The following is a 21,545-nucleotide window of genomic DNA, read 5'->3' on the forward strand; positions in this document are numbered from 1 at the left end:
ACAATTTAGACTGGATCCAATTAACCTACCAGCATGTCTTTGGAGTGTGGGAGGACACCGGAGTACCCGGAGGAAACCCACACAGACACAGGGAGAACATGCAAACTCCAAGCAGGTAGTGTCGTGGTTGGGAATCGAACCAGTGACCCTTCTTACTGCTAGGCGAGAGTGCTACCCACTGCGCCACTGTGCCACCCAGATAATAATAAACAATGTATATAGAGAGGAGATAATAATAAACAATGTATATAGAGAGGAGATAATAATAAACAATGTATATAGAGATGAGATAATAAACAATGTATATAGAGATGAGATAATAATAAACAATGTATATAGAGATGAGATAATAAACAATGTATATAGAGATGAGATAATAAACAATGTATATAGAGAGGAGATAATAATAAACAATGTATATAGAGATGAGATAATAAACAATGTATATAGAGATGAGATAATAAACAATGTATATAGAGAGGAGATAATAAACAATGTATATAGAGAGGAGATAATAAACAATGTATATAGAGAGGAGATAATAAACAATATATATATAGAGAGGAGATAATAAACAATGTATATAGAGAGGAGATAATAAACAATGTATATAGAGATGAGATAATAAACAATGTATATAGAGATGAGATAATAAACAATGTATATAGAGATGAGATAATAAACAATGTATATAGAGATGAGATGAGATAATAAACAATGTATATAGAGAGAAGATAATAAACAATGTATATAGAGATGAGATAATAAACAATGTATATAGAGAGGAGATAATAATAAACAATGTATATAGAGATGAGATAATAAACAATCTATATAGAGAGGAGATAATAAACAATGTATATAGAGAGGAGATAATAATAAACAATCTATATAGAGATGAGATAATAAACAATGTATATAGAGAGGAGATAATAAACAATGTATATAGAGATGGAGGGAAATGTTTTGTATGAAAACCAGGATGACCTCCTCATATCTGTATATAATGTCTCCATCATCTCTATAAATACCCCCCCCCCCCATACTACAGAGAGGGGACCCCCCCATTAACACATACATTTGGGGAGGGGGGAGGGGGTAGGGGAGATTTACTAACAGCTCTGCATGGGAACCAATCAGCTTCCAGGTTTTTTTGTCAAAGCTTAAAGTGGAGCTTCACCCAAAAGAGGATTGTCGGTTGTCGGCCCCCTCCCCTCCCCCCTCTTCGGGGCGGGTACCTGGCCCCCCTCCTCCCTGCAGCTGGCCCATAGACAAACGTAGCATGCTACACGCATGCGCAGTAGGAAACCGGCTGTGAAGCTGCAGGGCTTCACAGCCAGCTTCCCTTAGCCAAGATGGCGGCGGCAGCACCCAAGATCCAGCTGGGGCGGGGACACCGCTGGATGCCTGGACAGGTAGGTGCATCATTATAAAAGTCAGCAGCTACAGGATTCGTTACTCCTCTTTAAAGTAAAACTATAGGAGGGAGGGGGGTTATAACCCCTGTCAGGTGTCCATTGGGGAGATTTATCCTCACTTCCTGTCCTACAGCCACAATAGGAAGTGAGAGCAAATCCCTGCAAGTTAAAATAGAACTCTAGGCAAAACTTTTGTTTTTATTTTAGATAGAGCGAGGGAGGGTTATAACCCCTGTCAGATTTTTGTCCCATTGCGGAGATTTAGCTTCACTTCCTGTCCCGCAGCCAAACAGGAAGTGAGAGGAAATCCCTGCAAATGAAGGGAATTCCTTGGGGGACTTTTACTATTACATTTCTGGGGACAACCAAAAACTTGGGATCTTCTTTGCCTTTCAATGAGAATGGTCACCAGGACACCGAGAGGGGGAATCCGTCTACCGGGGACACAGACAGCAATGAAAACTGACAGGGGGTCTAATCCTTCTCCACTCCGCCCAACATTAAATAACATATAATGTTATTAATGACACAGACATTGATTTTGGCTCTTCATAAAATCAGGATCAATCATAGAGATTTTTGTCCAATCACATTTGATGAAATGATATCGATCGCACCTGTGCTGAGCAGACCGCCGGCCAGAAGTCCTCTCCTCGCCGTCCTCTGACCCCGGACGTTGGTTGGATGGTAGGAGAGGGCCAGACCCAGGAGCCCCAGAACAGAGCTGCACCCACATACCACGTGATAGGTGGGGGAGGGGAGGACGAGGTCTGTACCGCCATCTCTGGACGCACAGCACAGCCGCGGTAATCTTAGGGATGCCATACACCGAACGATGGAGGATCCAAAGAGATCAGAACAATCCGCAGAGATCAGGAGGAAATCACTCAGGTGTCATCACTTCCTGTCATCACCTGATCAGCATTTCCTACACTGAGGGCTCCGCCGTGTCTGTCGTCACACACCATACAATAAAGCTTTCCACTCATTGAATGGATGACAACGTTCCTCCACCAGTCCTCTCCATGGACAATCCTTCCATCCTCCAATCACTTGCAATGTTCCTCTGATCCTCCAATCACCAACAACAACTACTATGTTACCATAATCCTCCAATCACCGACATCCGATACAATGTTCCTCTGATCCTCCAATCACCGACATCGGATACAATGTTTCTCTGATCCCCCAATCACCGACATCCGATACAATGTTCCTCTGATCCTCCAATCACCGACATCTGATACAATGTTCCTCTGATCCTCCAATCACCGACATCCGATACAATGTTCCTATGATCCTCCAATCACCGACATCCGATACAATATTCCTCTGATCCTCCAATCACCGACATCCGATACAATGTTCCTCTGATCCTCCAATCACCGACATCCGATACAATGTTCCTCTGATCCTCCAATCACCGACATCCGATACAATGTTCCTCTGATCCTCCAATCACCGACATCTGATACAATGTTCCTCTGATCCCCCAATCACCGACATCCGATACAATGTTCCTATGATCCTCCAATCACCGACATCCGATACAATATTCCTCTGATCCTCCAATCACCGACATCCGATACAATGTTCCTCTGATCCTCCAATCACCGACATCCGATAAAATGTTCCTCTGATCCTCCAATCACCGACATCCGATACAATGTTCCTCTGATCCTCCAATCACCGACATCCGATACAATGTTCCTCTGATCCTCCAATCACCGACATCCGATACAATGTTCCTCTGATCCTCCAATCACCGACATCCGATACAATGTTCCTCTGATCCTCCAATCACCGACATCCGATACAATGTTCCTCTGATCCTCCAATCACCGACATCCGATACAATGTTCCTCTGATCCTCCAATCACCGACATCCGATACAATGTTCCTCTGATCCTCCAATCACCGCCATCCGATACAATGTTCCTCTGATCCTCCAATCACCGACATCCGATACAATGTTCCTCTGATCCTCCAATCACCGACATCCGATACAATGTTCCTCTGATCCCCCAATCACCGACATCCGATACAATGTTCCTCTGATCCTCCAATCACCGACATCCGATACAATGTTCCTCTGATCCCCCAATCACCGACATCCGATACAATGTTCCTCTGATCCTCCAATCACCGACATCCGATACAATGTTCCTCTGATCCTCCAATCACCGACATCCGATACAATGTTCCTATGATCCTCCAATCACCGACATCCGATACAATATTCCTCTGATCCTCCAATCACCGACATCCGATACAATATTCCTCTGATCCTCCAATCACCGACATCCGATACAATGTTCCTCTGATCCTCCAATCACCGACATCCGATACAATGTTCCCATAATCCTCCAATCACCGACATCCGATACAATGTTCCTCTGATCCTCCAATCACCGACATCCCATACAATGTTCCTCTGATCCCCCAATCACCGACATCCGATACAATGTTCCTCTGATCCTCCAATCACCGACATCCGATACAATGTTCCTCTGATCCTCCAATCACCGACATCTGATACAATGTTCCCATAATCCTCCAATCACCGACATCCGATACAATGTTCCTCTGATCCTCCAATCACCGACATCCGATACAATGTTCCTCTGATCCTCCAATCACCGACATCCCATACAATGTTCCTCTGATCCTCCAATCACCGACATCCGATACAATGTTCCTCTGATCCTCCAATCACCGACATCCGATACAATGTTCCCATAATCCTCCAATCACTGACATCCGATACAATGTTCCTCTGATCCCCCAATCACTGACATCTGATACAATGTTCCTCTGATCCTCCAATCACCGACATCCGATACAATGTTCCTCTGATCCCCCAATCACCGACATCCGATACAATGTTCCTCTGATCCTCCAATCACCGACATCCGATACAATGTTCCTCTGATCCTCCAATCACCGACATCCGATACAATGTTCCTCTGATCCTCCAATCACCGACATCTGATACAATGTTCCTCTGATCCTCCAATCACCGACATCCGATACAATGTTCCTCTGATCCTCCAATCACCGACATCCGATACAATGTTCCCATAATCCTCCAATCACCGACATCTGATACAATGTTCCCATAATCCTCCAATCACCAACATCCGATACAATGTTCCTCTGATCCCCCAATCTCCGACATCCGAAACAATGTTTCTCTGATCCTCCAATCACCGACATCCGATACAATGTTCCTCTGATCCTCCAATCACCGACATCCGATACAATGTTCCTCTGATCCCCCAATCTCCGACATCCGATACAATGTTCCTCTGATCCTCCAATCACCGACATCCGAAACAATGTTTCTCTGATCCTCCAATCACCGACATCCGATACAATGTTCCTCTGATCCTCCAATCACCGACATCCGATACAATGTTCCTCTGATCCTCCAATCACCGACATCCGATACAATGTTCCTCTGATCCTCCAATCACCGACATCCGATACAATGTTCCTCTGATCCCCCAATCACTGACATCTGATACAATGTTCCTCTGATCCTCCAATCACCGACATCCGATACAATGTTCCTCTGATCCCCCAATCACCGACATCCGATACAATGTTCCTCTGATCCTCCAATCACCGACATCCGATACAATGTTCCCATAATCCTCCAATCACCGACATCCGATACAATGTTCCTCTGATCCCCCAATCACTGACATCTGATACAATGTTCCTCTGATCCTCCAATCACCGACATCCGATACAATGTTCCTCTGATCCTCCAATCACCGACATCCCATACAATGTTCCTCTGATCCTCCAATCACCAACATCCGATACAATGTTCCTCTGATCCTCCAATCACCAACATCCGATACAATGTTCCTCTGATCCCCCAATCACCGACATCCGATACAATGTTCCTCTGATCCTCCAATCACCGACATCCGATACAATGTTCCTCTGATCCTCCAATCACCGACATCCGATACAATGTTCCTCTGATCCTCCAATCACTGACATCCGATACAATGTTCCTCTGATCCTCCAATCACCGACATCCGATACAATGTTCCTCTGATCCCCCAATCACCGACATCCGATACAATGTTCCTCTGATCCTCCAATCACCGACATCCGATACAATGTTCCTCTGATCCTCCAATTACCGACATCCGATACAATGTTCCTCTGATCCTCCAATCACCGACATCCGATACAATGTTCCTCTGATCCTCCAATCACCGACATCCGATACAATGTTCCTCTGATCCCCCAATCACCGACATCCGATACAATGTTCCTCTGATCCTCCAATCACCGACATCCGATACAATGTTCCTCTGATCCTCCAATCACCGACATCTGATACAATGTTCCTCTGATCCTCCAATCACTGACATCCGATACAATGTTCCTCTGATCCCCCAATCACCGACATCCGATACAATGTTCCTCTGATCCTCCAATCACTGACATCTGATACAATGTTCCTCTGATCCTCCAATCACTGACATCCGATACAATGTTCCTCTGATCCTCCAATCACCGACATCCGATACAATGTTTCTCTGATCCTCCAATCACCGACATCCGATACAATGTTCCTCTGATCCTCCAATCAACGACATCCGATACAATGTTCCCATAATCCTCCAATCACCGACATCCGATACAATGTTCCTCTGATCCTCCAATCACCGACATCCGATACAATGTTCCCATAATCCTCCAATCACCGACATCCGATACAATGTTCCTCTGATCCTCCAATCACCGACATCCGATACAATGTTCCTCTGATCCTCCAATCACTGACATCCGATACAATGTTCCTATGATCCTCCAATCACCGACATCTGATACAATGTTCCTCTGATCCTCCAATCACCGACATCCGATACAATGTTCCTCTGATCCTCCAATCACCGACATCCAATACAATGTTCCCATAATCCTCCAATCACCGACATCCGATACAATGTTCCTCTGATCCTCCAATCACCGACATCCGATACAATGTTCCCATAATCCTCCAATCACCGACATCCGATACAATGTTCCTCTGATCCTCCAATCACCGACATCCGATACAATGTTCCTCTGATCCTCCAATCACCGACATCCGATACAATGTTCCTCTGATCCTCCAATCACCGACATCCGATACAATGTTCCCATAATCCTCCAATCACCGACATCCGATACAATGTTCCTCTGATCCTCCAATCACCGACATCCGATACAATGTTCCACTGATCCTCCAATCACCGACATCCGATACAATGTTCCTCTGATCCTCCAATCACCGACATCCGATACAATGTTCCTCTGATCCTCCAATTACCGACATCCGATACAATGTTCCTCTGATCCTCCAATCACCGACATCCGATACAATGTTCCTCTGATCCTCCAATTACCGACATCCGATACAATGTTCTTCTGATCCTCCAATCACCGACATCCGATACAATGTTCCTCTGATCCTCCAATCACTGACATCCGATACAATGTTCCTCTGATCCTCCAATCAACGACATCCGATACAATGTTCCTCTGATCCTCCAATCACCGACATCCGATACAATGTTCCTCTGATCCTCCAATCACCGACATCCCATACAATGTTCCTCTGATCCTCCAATCACCGACATCCGATACAATGTTCCACTGATCCTCCAATCACCGACATCCGATACAATGTTCCTCTGATCCTCCAATCACCGACATCAGATACAATGTTCCTCTGATCCTCCAATCACCGACATCCGATACAATGTTCCTCTGATCCTCCAATCACAGACATCCCATACAATATTCCTCTGATCCTCCAATCACCGACATCCCATACAATGTTCCTCTGATCCTCCAATCACTGACATCCCATACAATGTTCCTCTGATCCTCCAATCACCGACATCCCATACAATGTTCCTCTGATCCTCCAATCACTGACATCCGATACAATGTTCCTCTGATCCTCCAATCACCGACATTGGATACAATGTTCCTCTGATCCTCCAATCACTGACATCCGATACAATGTTCCTCTGATCCTCCAATCACCGACATCCGATACAATGTTCCTCTGATCCTCCAATCACCGACATCCGATACAATGTTCCTCTGATCCTCCAATCACCGACATCCGATACAATGTTCCTCTGATCCTCCAATCACAGACATCCGATACAATGTTCCTCTGATCCTCCAATCACAGACATCCCATACAATATTCCTCTGATCCTCCAATCACCGACATCCGATACAATGTTCCTCTGACCCTCCAATCACAGACATCCGATACAATGTTCCTCTGATCCTCCAATCACCGACATCCCATACAATGTTCCTCTGATCCTCCAATCACTGACATCCCATACAATGTTCCTCTGATCCTCCAATCACTGACATCCGATACAATGTTCCTCTGATCCTCCAATCACCGACATCCGATACAATGTTCCTCTGATCCTCCAATCACCGACATCCCATACAATGTTCCTCTGATCCTCCAATCACTGACATCCCATACAATGTTCCTCTGATCCTCCAATCACTGACATCCGATACAATGTTCCTCTGATCCTCCAATCACCGACATCCGATACAATGTTCCTCTGATCCTCCAATCACCGACATCCGATACAATGTTCCTCTGATCCTCCAATCACCGACATCCGATACAATGTTCCTCTGATCCTCCAATCACCGACATCCGATACAATGTTCCTCTGATCCTCCAATCACCGACATCCGATACAATGTTCCTCTGATCCTCCAATCACCGACATCCGATACAATGTTCCTCTGATCCTCCAATCACCGACATCCGATACAATGTTCCTCTGATCCCCCAATCACCGACATCCGATACAATGTTCCCATAATCCTCCAATCACCGACATCCGATACAATGTTCCTCTGATCCTCCAATCCCCGACATCCCATACAATGTTCCTCTGATCCTCCAATCACCGACATCCGATACAATGTTCCTCTGATCCTCCAATCTCCGACATCCCATACAATGTTCCTCTGATCCTCCAATCACCGACATCCGATACAATGTTCCTCCGATCCTCCAATCACCGACATCCGATACAATGTTCCTCTGATCCTCCAATCACCGACATCCGATACAATGTTCCCATAATCCTCCAATCACCGACATCCGATACAATGTTCCTCTGATCCTCCAATCACCGACATCCCATACAATGTTCCTCTGATCCTCCAATCACCGACATCCCATACAATGTTCCTCTGATCCTCCAATCACCGACATCCCATACAATGTTCCTCTGATCCTCCAATCACCGACATCCGATACAATGTTCCCATAATCCTCCAATCACCGACATCCGATACAATGTTCCTCTGATCCTCCAATCACAGACATCCGATACAATGTTCCTCTGATCCTCCAATCACCAACATCCGATACAATGTTCCTCTGATCCTCCAATCACCGACATCCGATACAATGTTCCTCTGATCCTCCAATCACCGACATCCGATACAATGTTCCCATAATCCTCCAATCACCGACATCCGATACAATGTTCCTCTGATCCTCCAATCACCGACATCCGATACAATGTTCCACTGATCCTCCAATCACCGACATCCGATACAATGTTCCTCTGATCCTCCAATCACCGACATCTGATACAATGTTCCTCTGATCCTCCAATTACCGACATCCGATACAATGTTCCTCTGATCCTCCAATCACCGACATCTGATACAATGTTCCTCTGATCCTCCAATTACCGACATCCGATACAATGTTCCTCTGATCCTCCAATCACCGACATCCGATACAATGTTCCTCTGATCCTCCAATCACTGACATCCGATACAATGTTCCTCTGATCCTCCAATCAACGACATCCGATACTATGTTCCTCTGATCCTCCAATCACCGACATCCGATACAATGTTCCTCTGATCCTCCAATCCCCGACATCCGATACAATGTTCCACTGATCCTCCAATCACCGACATCCGATACAATGTTCCTCTGATCCTCCAATCACCGACATCAGATACAATGTTCCTCTGATCCTCCAATCACTGACATCCGATACAATGTTCCTCTGATCCTCCAATCACAGACATCCCATACAATATTCCTCTGATCCTCCAATCACCGACATCCCATACAATGTTCCTCTGATCCTCCAATCACCGACATCCCATACAATATTCCTCTGATCCTCCAATCACCGACATCCCATACAATGTTCCTCTGATCCTCCAATCACCGACATCAGATACAATGTTCCTCTGATCCTCCAATCACTGACATCCGATACAATGTTCCTCTGATCCTCCAATCACAGACATCCCATACAATATTCCTCTGATCCTCCAATCACCGACATCCCATACAATGTTCCTCTGATCCTCCAATCACTGACATCCCATACAATGTTCCTCTGATCCTCCAATCACTGACATCCCATACAATGTTCCTCTGATCCTCCAATCACCGACATCCCATACAATGTTCCTCTGATCCTCCAATCACTGACATCCGATACAATGTTCCTCTGATCCCCCAATCACCGACATCCGATACAATGTTCCTCTGATCCTCCAATCACCGACATCCGATACAATGTTCCCATAATCCTCCAATCACCGACATCCGATACAATGTTCCTCTGATCCTCCAATCACCGACATCCGATACAATGTTCCACTGATCCTCCAATCACCGACATCCGATACAATGTTCCTCTGATCCTCCAATCACCGACATCCGATACAATGTTCCTCTGATCCTCCAATTACCGACATCCGATACAATGTTCCTCTGATCCTCCAATCACCGACATCCGATACAATGTTCCTCTGATCCTCCAATCACTGACATCCGATACAATGTTCCTCTGATCTTCCAATCACCGACATCCGATACAATGTTCCTCTGATCCTCCAATCACCGACATCCCATACAATGTTCCTCTGATCCTCCAATCACCGACATCTGATACAATGTTCCTCTGATCCTCCAATCACCGACATCCCATACAATGTTCCTCTGATCCTCCAATCACCGACATCTGATACAATGTTCCTCTGATCCTCCAATCACCGACATCTGATACAATGTTCCTCTGATCCTCCAATCACCGACATCCGATACAATGTTCCTCTGATCCTCCAATCACCGACATCCGATACAATGTTCCTCTGATCCTCCAATCACCGACATCCCATACAATGTTCCTCTGATCCTCCAATCACTGACATCCCATACAATGTTCCTCTGATCCTCCAATCACCGACATCCCATACAATGTTCCTCTGATCCTCCAATCACTGACATCCGATACAATGTTCCTCTGATCCTCCAATCACCGACATCCGATACAATGTTCCTCTGATCCTCCAATCACCGACATCCGATACAATGTTCCTCTGATCCTCCAATCACCGACATCCGATACAATGTTCCTCTGATCCTCCAATCACCGACATCCGATACAATGTTCCTCTGATCCTCCAATCACCGACATCCGATACAATGTTCCTCTGATCCTCCAATCAATACAATGTTCCTCTGATCCTCCAATCACTGACATCCGATACAATGTTCCTATGATCCTCCAATCACCGACATCGGATACAATGTTCCTCTGATCCTCCAATCACCGACATCCGATACAATGTTCCTCTGATCCTCCAATCACCGACATCCGATACAATGTTCCACTGATCCTCCAATCATCGACATCCGATACAATGTTCCTCTGATCCTCCAATCACCGACATCAGATACAATGTTCCACTGATCCTCCAATCACCGACATCTGATACAATGTTCCTCTGATCCTCCAATCACCGACATCCGATACAATGTTCCTCTGATCCTCCAATCACTGACATCCGATACAATGTTCCTCTGATCCTCCAATCACAGACATCCCATACAATGTTCCTCTGATCCTCCAATCACCGACATCCGATACAATGTTCCTCTGATCCTCCAATCACCGACATCCCATACAATGTTCCTCTGATCCTCCAATCACCGACATCCGATACAATGTTCCTCTGATCCTCCAATCACTGACATCCCATACAATGTTCCACTGATCCTCCAATCACCGACATCCCATACAATGTTCCTCTGATCCTCCAATCACCGACATCCGATACAATGTTCCTCTGATCCTCCAATCACCGACATCCGATACAATGTTCCTCTGATCCTCCAATCACCGACATCCGATACAATGTTCCTCTGATCCTCCAATCACCGACATCCGATACAATGTTCCACTGATCCTCCAATCACCGACATCCCATACAATGTTCCTCTGATCCTCCAATCACCGACATCCGATACAATGTTCCTCTGATCCTCCAATCACCGACATCCGATACAATGTTCCTCTGATCCTCCAATCACTGACATCCGATACAATGTTCCTCTGATCCTCCAATCACTGACATCCGATACAATGTTCCTCTGATCCTCCAATCACCGACATCCGATACAATGTTCCTCTGATCCTCCAATCACAGACATCCGATACAATGTTCTGGAAGTCACGCCCTGACACAATGTAACATCCCGTCTACTGGTACCATAGAAAAGAGGAGGACACACTCCCCGGCCACTTTACTAGGTCAGAGAGCACTGGGGGGGGGGGGGGACAGGAGAGCATCGGGGGACTGGGGAGCACTGGGGGGATCTGAGGAGCACTGGGGGGATCTGGAGAGCACTGGGGGATCGGAAGAGCACGGGGGGAACTGAAGAGCACTGGGGGGAACTGGAGAGCACTGGGGGGAACTGGAGAGCACTGGGGGATCGGAAGAGCACGGGGGGAACTGAAGAGCACTGGGGGGAACTGGAGAGCACTGGGGGGAACTGGAGAGCACTGGGGGGAACTGGAGAGCACTGGGGGAATTGGAGAGCACTGGGGGAACTGGAGAGCACTGGGGGATCTGAAGAGCACGGGGGGAACTGAAGAGCACTGGGGGGAACTGAAGAGCACTGGGGGGAACTGGAGAGCACTGGGGGGATCTGAAGAGCACTGGGGAGAAATGGAGAGCACTGGGGGGAACTGGAGAGCACTGGGGGGAACTGGAGAGCACTGGGGGGAACTGGAGAGCACTGGGGGGAACTGAAGAGCACTGGGGGGAACTGAAGAGCACTGGGGGGAACTGAAGAGCACTGGGGGGAACTGGAGAGCACTGGGGGGAACTGGAGAGCACTGGGGGGAACTGGAGAGCACTGGGGGATCTGAAGAGCACTGGGGGGAACTGAAGAGCACTGGGGGGAACTGAATAGCACTGGGGGGAACTGGAGAGCACTGGGGGGAACTGGAGAGCACTGGGGGAATTGAAGAGCACTGGGGGGATCTGAAGAGCACTGGGGGGAACTGGAGAGCACTGGGGGGAACTGGAGAGCACTGGGGGGAACTGAAGAGCACTGGGGGGAACTGAATAGCACTGGGGGGAAATGGAGAGCACTGGGGGGAAATTGAGAGCACTGGGGGAACTGAAGAGCACTGGGGGGAACTGAAGAGCACTGGGGGGAACTGAAGAGCACTGGGGGAACTGGAGAGCACTGGGGGGAACTGAATAGCACTGGGGGGAAATGGAGAGCACTGGGGGGAAATGGAGAGCACTGGGGGGAACTGAAGAGCACTGGGGGAACTGGAGAGCACTGGGGGGAACTGAATAGCACTGGGGGGAAATGGAGAGCACTGGGGGAACTGGAGAGCACTGGGGGGAACTGAATAGCACTGGGGGGAAATGGAGAGCACTGGGGGGAAATGGAGAGCACTGGGGGGAACTGAAGAGCACTGGGGGGAACTGAATAGCACTGGGGGGAACTGGAGAGCACTGGGGGGAACTGGAGAGCACTGGGGGAATTGAAGAGCACTGGGGGGATCTGAAGAGCACTGGGGGGAACTGGAGAGCACTGGGGGGAACTGGAGAGCACTGGGGGGAACTGGAGAGCACTGGGGGGAACTGAAGAGCACTGGGGGGAACTGAATAGCACTGGGGGGAAATGGAGAGCACTGGGGGGAAATTGAGAGCACTGGGGGAACTGAAGAGCACTGGGGGGAACTGAAGAGCACTGGGGGGAACTGAAGAGCACTGGGGGAACTGGAGAGCACTGGGGGGAACTGAAGAGCACTGGGGGGAACTGAAGAGCACTGGGGGAACTGGAGAGCACTGGGGGGAACTGAAGAGCACTGGGGGGAACTGGAGAGCACTGGGGGGAACTGAATAGCACTGGGGGGAAATGGAGAGCACTGGGGGGAAATTGAGAGCACTGGGGGAACTGAAGAGCACTGGGGGGAACTGAAGAGCACTGGGGGGAACTGAAGAGCACTGGGGGGAACTGAATAGCACTGGGGGGAACTGGAGAGCACTGGGGGGAACTGGAGAGCACTGGGGGAATTGAAGAGCACTGGGGGGAACTGAAGAGCACTGGGGGAACTGGAGAGCACTGGGGGAACTGAAGAGCACTGGGGGGAACTGAAGAGCACTGGGGGAACTGAAGAGCACTGGGGGGAACTGGAGAGCACTGGGGGGATCTGAAGAGCACTGGGGGGATCTGAAGAGCACTGGGGGGAACTGGAGAGCACTGGGGGGAAATTGAGAGCACTGGGGGGAACTGAAGAGCACTGGGGGGAACTGAAGAGCACTGGGGGGATCTGAAGAGCACTGGGGGGAAATTGAGAGCACTGGGGGGAACTGAAGAGCACTGGGGGGAACTGAAGAGCACTGGGGGGAACTGGAGAGCACTGGGGGGGGAACTGAAGAGCACTGGGGGGGAACTGAAGAGCACTGGGGGGAACTGAAGAGCACTGGGGGGGGGGGACTGGAGAGCATTGGGGGGGGACTAGAGAGCAATGGAGGGGGACCGGAGAGCACTGGGGGGGGACTGGAGAGCACTGGGGGAGCTGAAGAGCACTGGGGGGCCAAAGAGCATGTGGTGGTGGGGGACAGAAAAAGAAGCTGGATGGGAGGAGTGGCTGGAGCAGCGGCATAGAGAGGGAGTGATCTTTGTATTTTCCCCCTGCAGCCTCTGAATGCTTCTCCTCCTCTACCTCCTGTGGGCATTCAGAGGCTGCAGGGGGAAAATACAAAGATCACTTCCTCTCTGTGCCGCTACTCCTCCTATCCCGGCAGGCTGCACTGGCGGGCACTTTTTCCTGGTCCGGCAGGCGGCATCAGGCGATGGGTTAGGGGTCCCCCTCACGGTCATGGGGGCAGCTGGGTGATTTCCGAACAGGCGGCGGGTGGGTGGGTGAGGGGCGCGGGCTGAAGGAGCTGCCCAGCTCACATGCCAGCCTGACACCCCGCAATGTGTGGCCCCCACCGATCTCATCCCTCCTCCAGGATCGGCTGCTGTCCTGAACGGTGCTCCTGCTGTGGATGAAGTACAGGATCGGCGATCCCGCAGGACCCGAGAGATGATTGTGTGTGAAGATCCCAGAGATCCTCAGACCGGCCCGTCTGACACCAACCACCATCCCACCTTCAACGTCACCCAGATCCCCCTTCCTTCCACATTCTGATCCTCAGTGTGATCTTCACCAAGTCGTCTTCACCACGTCTAGATGCCTAAATGCATGGAGTTGCAGGAAGTGGGGGAAATAATGTCAGTAATGGGGGTCACAGGGACAGGAAGTGAAGAAAATGTCAATAATGGGGGGACACAGGGATAGGAAGTGGGGGGGGGAAATGTCAGTAATGGGGTCACAGGGACAGGAAGTGAGGAAAATGTCAGTAATGGGGGACACAGGGACAGGAAGTGGGGGGAAATGTCAGTAATGGGGGTCCCAGTAAGTGAGGAAAATGTCAGTAATGGGGGGGACAGGAAGTGGTGGGAAATGTCAGTAATGGGGACAGGAAGTGAGGGGAAATGTCAGTAATGGATTTCACAGGGACAGGAAGTGAGGAAAATGTCAGTAATGGGGGACACAGACAGGAAGTGGGGGGAAATGTCAATAATGGGGGTCACAGGGACAGGAAGTGAGGGAAAATCTAAATCTCAGTACTGGGGGTCACAGAGACAGGGAGTGAGGAAAATGTCAGTAATGGGGGACAAGAAGTGGGGGTCACAGGGACAGGAAGTGGGAGGAAATGTCAGTAATTGGGGCCACAGGGACAGGAAGTGGGGGGGAAATCCCAGTGTTGGGGTTCACTGGGACAGGAAGTGGGGGGAAATGTTAGTAATGGGGTCACAGGGACAGGAAGTGGCGGGGGGAAATCCCAGTGTTGTGGGTCTGAGGGACAGAAAGTGGGGGGAAGTCAGTAATAGGAGTCACAGGGACAGGAAGTGGGGGGGAAATCGCAGTGTTGGGGGTCAGAGGGACAGGAAGTGGGGGAAATCCCAGTGTTGGGGGTCACAGGGACAGGAAGTTGGGGGAAATGTCAGTAATGGAGGTCACAGGGACATGAAGTGGGGGGGAAATCCCAGTGTTGGGGGTCACAGGGACAGGAAGTGGGGGGGAAATCCCAGTGTTGGGGGTCACAGGGACAGGAAGTGGGGGGGATTTAAGTAATGGGGGACACAGGGACAGGAAGTGGGGGGAAATCCCAGTGTTGGGGGTCCGAGGGACAGAAAGTGGGGGGAAGTCAGTAATAGGGGTCACAGGGACAGGAAGTGGGGGGATCCCAGTGTTGGGGGGTCACAGAAAGCGGGGGGAAGTCAGTAATAGGGGTCACAGGGACAGGAAGTGGGGGGATCCCAGTGTTGGGGGGTCACAGGAAGCGGGGGAAATGTCAGTAATGGGGGTCACAGGGACAGGAAGTGGGGGAAATGTCAGTAATGGGGGTCACAGGGACAGGAAGTGGGGGGAAATGTCAGTGTTGGGGGTCACAGGGACAGGAAGTGGGGGGAAATGTCAGTGTTGGGGGTCACAGGGACAGGAAGTGGGGGGAAATGTCAGTAATAGGGGTCACAGGGACAGGAAGTGAGGGAAAGTCTCAGTATTGGGGGTCACAGGGACAGGAAGTGGGGGGAAATGTCAGTGTTGGGGGTCACAGGGACAGGAAGTGGGGGGAAATGTCAGTAATAGGGGTCACAGGGACAGGAAGTGAGGGAAAGTCTCAGTATTGGGGGTCACAGGGACAGGAAGTGGGGGGAAATGTCAGTGTTGGGGGTCACAGGGACAGGAAGTGGGGGGAAATGTCAGTAATAGGGGTCACAGGGACAGGAAGTGAGGGAAAGTCTCAGTATTGGGGGTCACAGGGACAGGAAGTGGGGGGGAAATGTCAGTAAGGGGGGTCACAGGGACAGTAAGTGGGGGGAAATGTCAGTAATAGGGGTCACAGGGACAGGAAGTGGGGGGGGAAATGTCAGTGTTGGCAGTGTTGGGGGTCACAGGGACAGGAAGTGAGGGAAAGTCTCAGTATTGGGGGTCACAGGGACAGGAAGTGAGGGAAAGTCTCAGTATTGGGGGTCACAGGGACAGGAAGTGGGGGGAAATGTCAGTAATAGGGGTCACAGGGACAGGAAGTGGGGGGATCCCAGTGTTGGGGGTCCGAGGGACAGGAAGTGGGGGGGAAGTCAGTAATGGGGGTCACAGGGACAGGAAGTGGGGGGAAATGTCAGTAATGGGGGTCACAGGGACAGAAAGTGGGGGATCCCAGTGTTGGGGGGTCACAGGAAGTGGGGGGAAATGTCAGTAATAGGGGTCACAGGGACAGGAAGTGGGGGGAAATGTCAGTGTTGGGGGTCACAGGGACAGGAAGTGAGGGAAAGTCTCAGTATTGGGGGTCACAGGGACAGGAAGTGGGGGGAAATGTCAGTGTTGGGGGTCACAGGGACAGGAAGTGGGGGGAAATGTCAGTAATAGGGGTCACAGGGACAGGAAGTGAGGGAAAGTCTCAGTATTGGGGGTCACAGGGACAGGAAGTGAGGGAAAGTCTCAGTATTGGGGGTCACAGGGACAGGAAGTGAGGGAAAGTCTCAGTATTGGGGGTCACAGGGACAGGAAGTGGGGGGAAATGTCAGTAATAGGGGTCACAGGGACAGGAAGTGGGGGGAAATGTCAGTAATGGGGGTCACAGGGACAGGAAGTGGGGGAAATGTCAGTAATGGGGGGTCACAGGGACAGGAAGTGGGGGAAAGTCTCAGTATTGGGGGTCACAGGGACAGGAAGTGAGGGAAAGTCTCAGTATTGGGGGTCACAGGGACAGGAAGTGGGGGGAAATGTCAGTAATGGGGGTCACAGGGACAGGAAGTGGGGGGAAATGTCAGTAATAGGGGTCACAGGGACAGGAGGTGGGGGGAAATGTCAGTGTTGGGGGTCACAGGGACAGGAAGTGAGGGAAAGTCTCAGTAATGGGGGTCACAGGGACAGGAAGTGGGGGAAATGTGAAGTGATGTACGGGGGGGTCACCCCTCCCCCTCGGTGAATACTGACCGATGTTGGAGGTAGGTTGTCAGGTGACCTATGGGGGTTCTATAGGAAGTCCTCACATGACCCCCCCTCATTATCCGGGTACACCGCATCCCCGCCACAGAACCCTGCCCGCACACAACATGGCGCCGGCGGCTTCCCGCCCTCCCCGTGACGTCAGTGGCGCGCTCCTGGTTTCTCCTCCTGACGTCATTGGGTGCGCGCCCCCCGGAGGAGCAGGAAAGATGGCGGCCTTCGGTGTACTGAGCTACGAGCAGAGGCCCCTGAAGAAACCCCGCCTGGGGCCCCCCGATGTCTACCCGCAGGACGCCAAACAGAAGGAGGCGAGTCAGGGGAATGGGGGGAGGGGGGACCCCCCCAAATTATTATAGGGGGGGGGGGCCATGGAATGAGGGGGACCTGTCATCAGAACCCCAGGAGAGCGGGGACACCCCTCCCTGGCTGTGCCTAGGCTCAGGTGACGTCATCTGTCTGCTGCAGGCAGGAGGAAGCATTGCCTCAGTCTCCCCTCCCCCAGTGATCAGGCTGGATGATGCCTGAACAAAGCTGGTGCCGTCCTATAGGAGAGGAAGCTGTAATACTGGGGGAGGGGGGATAGGAGACGGGACCCCCGGATGGTGCTGTGTGTGGGGTGTAGAGGGACTTTCTAGGTAAAAAAGGACACCATCCCCCCCCCAATCTGCCCTGTGGGGACCCCAGATACGGGTCTGCACACAGTGTTTGGGGGGGGAGGGGAACCATGGCGAGATCTGAGGATACGTGAACCTCCCACCTGGAATCCCGCCCTCTGAGGAGAACATATCATTGGCTGATGACAGCCCTCCCCTCAATGTGCCCCTGTGCTCCCCTCCCCCTGAGAATTGTGGGGTGCAGACCCGACCCACTGGAATGATTGTGATTTCCTCTTCATTGTTCTCCCCTCCTACTAAAGGGGCGTGGCTTCCTGCAAAATGCGTAGAGGAAATTCCGATCCCCCAAGATATGAACATTGATACTTGGGTCGGGTGAGGATGGTTGAATGGGTATGGTGGGTTGGATTGATGGGTCAGGTGGGGTTCGATCGGGTGAGGTTGGATGGATGGGTGGAGGTGGATGGGTTGGGTTGGATGATGGATGGGTCAGGTGCAATTGTATGGGTCAGGATAGATGTGTTGCATGGGGTTGGATGATGGATTTGTTGGGATGGATGGGGTTGAATTGGATGGATGGGTCAGGTGGGGTTGGATGCATATGTTGGGTTGGATGGATATGTTGGGTGGTGATGGGTCAGGTTAGATAAGTGGGGTTGGGTTGGATGGATATGTTGGGTGGTGATGGGTCAGGTTAGATAAGTGGGGTCGGGTTGGATGGATATGTTGGGTGGTGATGGGTCAGGTTAGATAAGTGGGGTCGGGTTGGATGGATATGTTGGGTGGTGATGGGTCAGGTTAGATAAGTGGGGTCGGGTTGGATGGATATGTTGGGTGGTGATGGGTCAGGTTAGATAAGTGGGGTCGGGTTGGATGGATATGTTGGGTGGTGATGGGTCAGGTTAGATAAGTGGGGTCGGGTTGGATGGATATGTTGGGTGGTGATGGGTCAGGTTAGATAAGTGGGGTCGGGTTGGATGGATATGTTGGGTGGTAATGGGTCAGGTTAGATAAGTGGGGTCGGGTTGGATGCATATGTTGGGTGGTGATGGGTCAGGTTAGATAAGTGGGGTCGGGTTGGATGCATATGTTGGGTGGTGATGGGTCAGGTTAGATAAGTGGGGTCGGGTTGGATGGATATGTTGGGTGGTGATGGGTCAGGTTAGATGAGTGGGGTCGGGTTGGATGGATATGTTGGGTGGTGATGGGTCAGGTTAGATGAGTGGGGTCGGGTTGGATGGATATGTTGGGTGGTGATGGGTCAGGTTAGATGAGTGGGGTCGGGTTGGATGGATATGTTGGGTGGTGATGGGTCAGGTTAGATGAGTGGGGTCGGGTTGGATGGATATGTTGGGTGGTGATGGGTCAGGTTAGATGAGTGGGGTCGGGTTGGATAGATATGTTGGGTGGTGATGGGTCAGGTTAGATAAGTGGGGTCGGGTTGGATGGATATGTTGGGTGGTAATGGGTCAGGTTAGATAAGTGGGGTCGGGTTGGATGGATATGTTGGGTGGTGATGGGTCAGGTTAGATAAGTGGGGTCGGGTTGGATGGATATGTTGGGTGGTGATGGGTCAGGTTAGATAAGTGGGGTCGGGTTGGATGGATATGTTGGGTGGTAATGGGTCAGGTTAGATAAGTGGGGTCGGGTTGGATGGATATGTTGGGTGGTGATGGGTCAGGTTAGATAAGTGGGGTCGGGTTGGATGGATATGTTGGGTGGTGATGGGTCAGGTTAGATGAGTGGGGTCGGGTTGGATGGATATGTTGGGTGGTGATGGGTCAGGTTAGATGAGTGGGGTCGGGTTGGATAGATATGTTGGGTGGTGATGGGTCAGGTTAGATAAGTGGGGTCGGGTTGGATGGATATGTTGGGTGGTGATGGGTCAGGTTAGATGAGTGGGGTCGGGTTGGATGCATATGTTGGGTGGTGATGGGTCAGGTTAGATAAGTGGGGTCGGGTTGGATGGATATGTTGGGTGGTGATGGGTCAGGTTAGATAAGTGGGGTCGGGTTGGATGGATATGTTGGGTGGTGATGGGTCAGGTTAGATAAGTGGGGTCGGGTTGGATGGATATGTTGGGTGGTGATGGGTCAGGTTAGATAAGTGGGGTCGGGTTGGATGGATATGTTGGGTGGTGATGGGTCAGGTTAGATAAGTGGGGTCGGGTTGGATGGATATGTTGGGTGGTGATGGGTCAGGTTAGATAAGTGGGGTCGGGTTGGATGGATATGTTGGGTGGTAATGGGTCAGGTTAGATAAGTGGGGTCGGGTTGGATGCATATGTTGGGTGGTGATGGGTCAGGTTAGATAAGTGGGGTCGGGTTGGATGCATATGTTGGGTGGTGATGGGTCAGGTTAGATAAGTGGGGTCGGGTTGGATGGATATGTTGGGTGGTGATGGGTCAGGTTAGATGAGTGGGGTCGGGTTGGATGGATATGTTGGGTGGTGATGGGTCAGGTTAGATGAGTGGGGTCGGGTTGGATGGATATGTTGGGTGGTGATGGGTCAGGTTAGATGAGTGGGGTCGGGTTGGATGGATATGTTGGGTGGTGATGGGTCAGGTTAGATGAGTGGGGTCGGGTTGGATGGATATGTTGGGTGGTGATGGGTCAGGTTAGATGAGTGGGGTCGGGTTGGATAGATATGTTGGGTGGTGATGGGTCAGGTTAGATAAGTGGGGTCGGGTTGGATGGATATGTTGGGTGGTAATGGGTCAGGTTAGATAAGTGGGGTCGGGTTGGATGGATATGTTGGGTGGTGATGGGTCAGGTTAGATAAGTGGGGTCGGGTTGGATGGATATGTTGGGTGGTGATGGGTCAGGTTAGATAAGTGGGGTCGGGTTGGATGGATATGTTGGGTGGTAATGGGTCAGGTTAGATAAGTGGGGTCGGGTTGGATGGATATGTTGGGTGGTGATGGGTCAGGTTAGATAAGTGGGGTCGGGTTGGATGGATATGTTGGGTGGTGATGGGTCAGGTTAGATGAGTGGGGTCGGGTTGGATGGATATGTTGGGTGGTGATGGGTCAGGTTAGATGAGTGGGGTCGGGTTGGATAGATATGTTGGGTGGTGATGGGTCAGGTTAGATAAG

At 50.5% G+C, this 21,545-nt stretch overlaps 1 protein-coding gene across 1 annotated transcript in view; it reads left to right on the forward strand.

Annotated features, from left to right (window-relative positions):
- Window positions 1-18,010: 18,010 nt before the first annotated feature.
- MED12 (mediator complex subunit 12) overlaps window positions 18,011-21,545 on the forward strand; it is a gene marked incomplete in the record, with an annotated part of 77,054 nt that continues 73,519 nt past the window's right edge. The window contains 1 exon segment of the mRNA XM_073600801.1: window positions 18,011-18,144. Within this exon segment, the coding sequence (XP_073456902.1) occupies window positions 18,046-18,144 (99 nt within the window).

Source organism: Aquarana catesbeiana, linkage group LG09 (assembly GCF_042186555.1).
Source record: "Aquarana catesbeiana isolate 2022-GZ linkage group LG09, ASM4218655v1, whole genome shotgun sequence".
Lineage (NCBI taxonomy): Eukaryota > Metazoa > Chordata > Amphibia > Anura > Ranidae > Aquarana > Aquarana catesbeiana.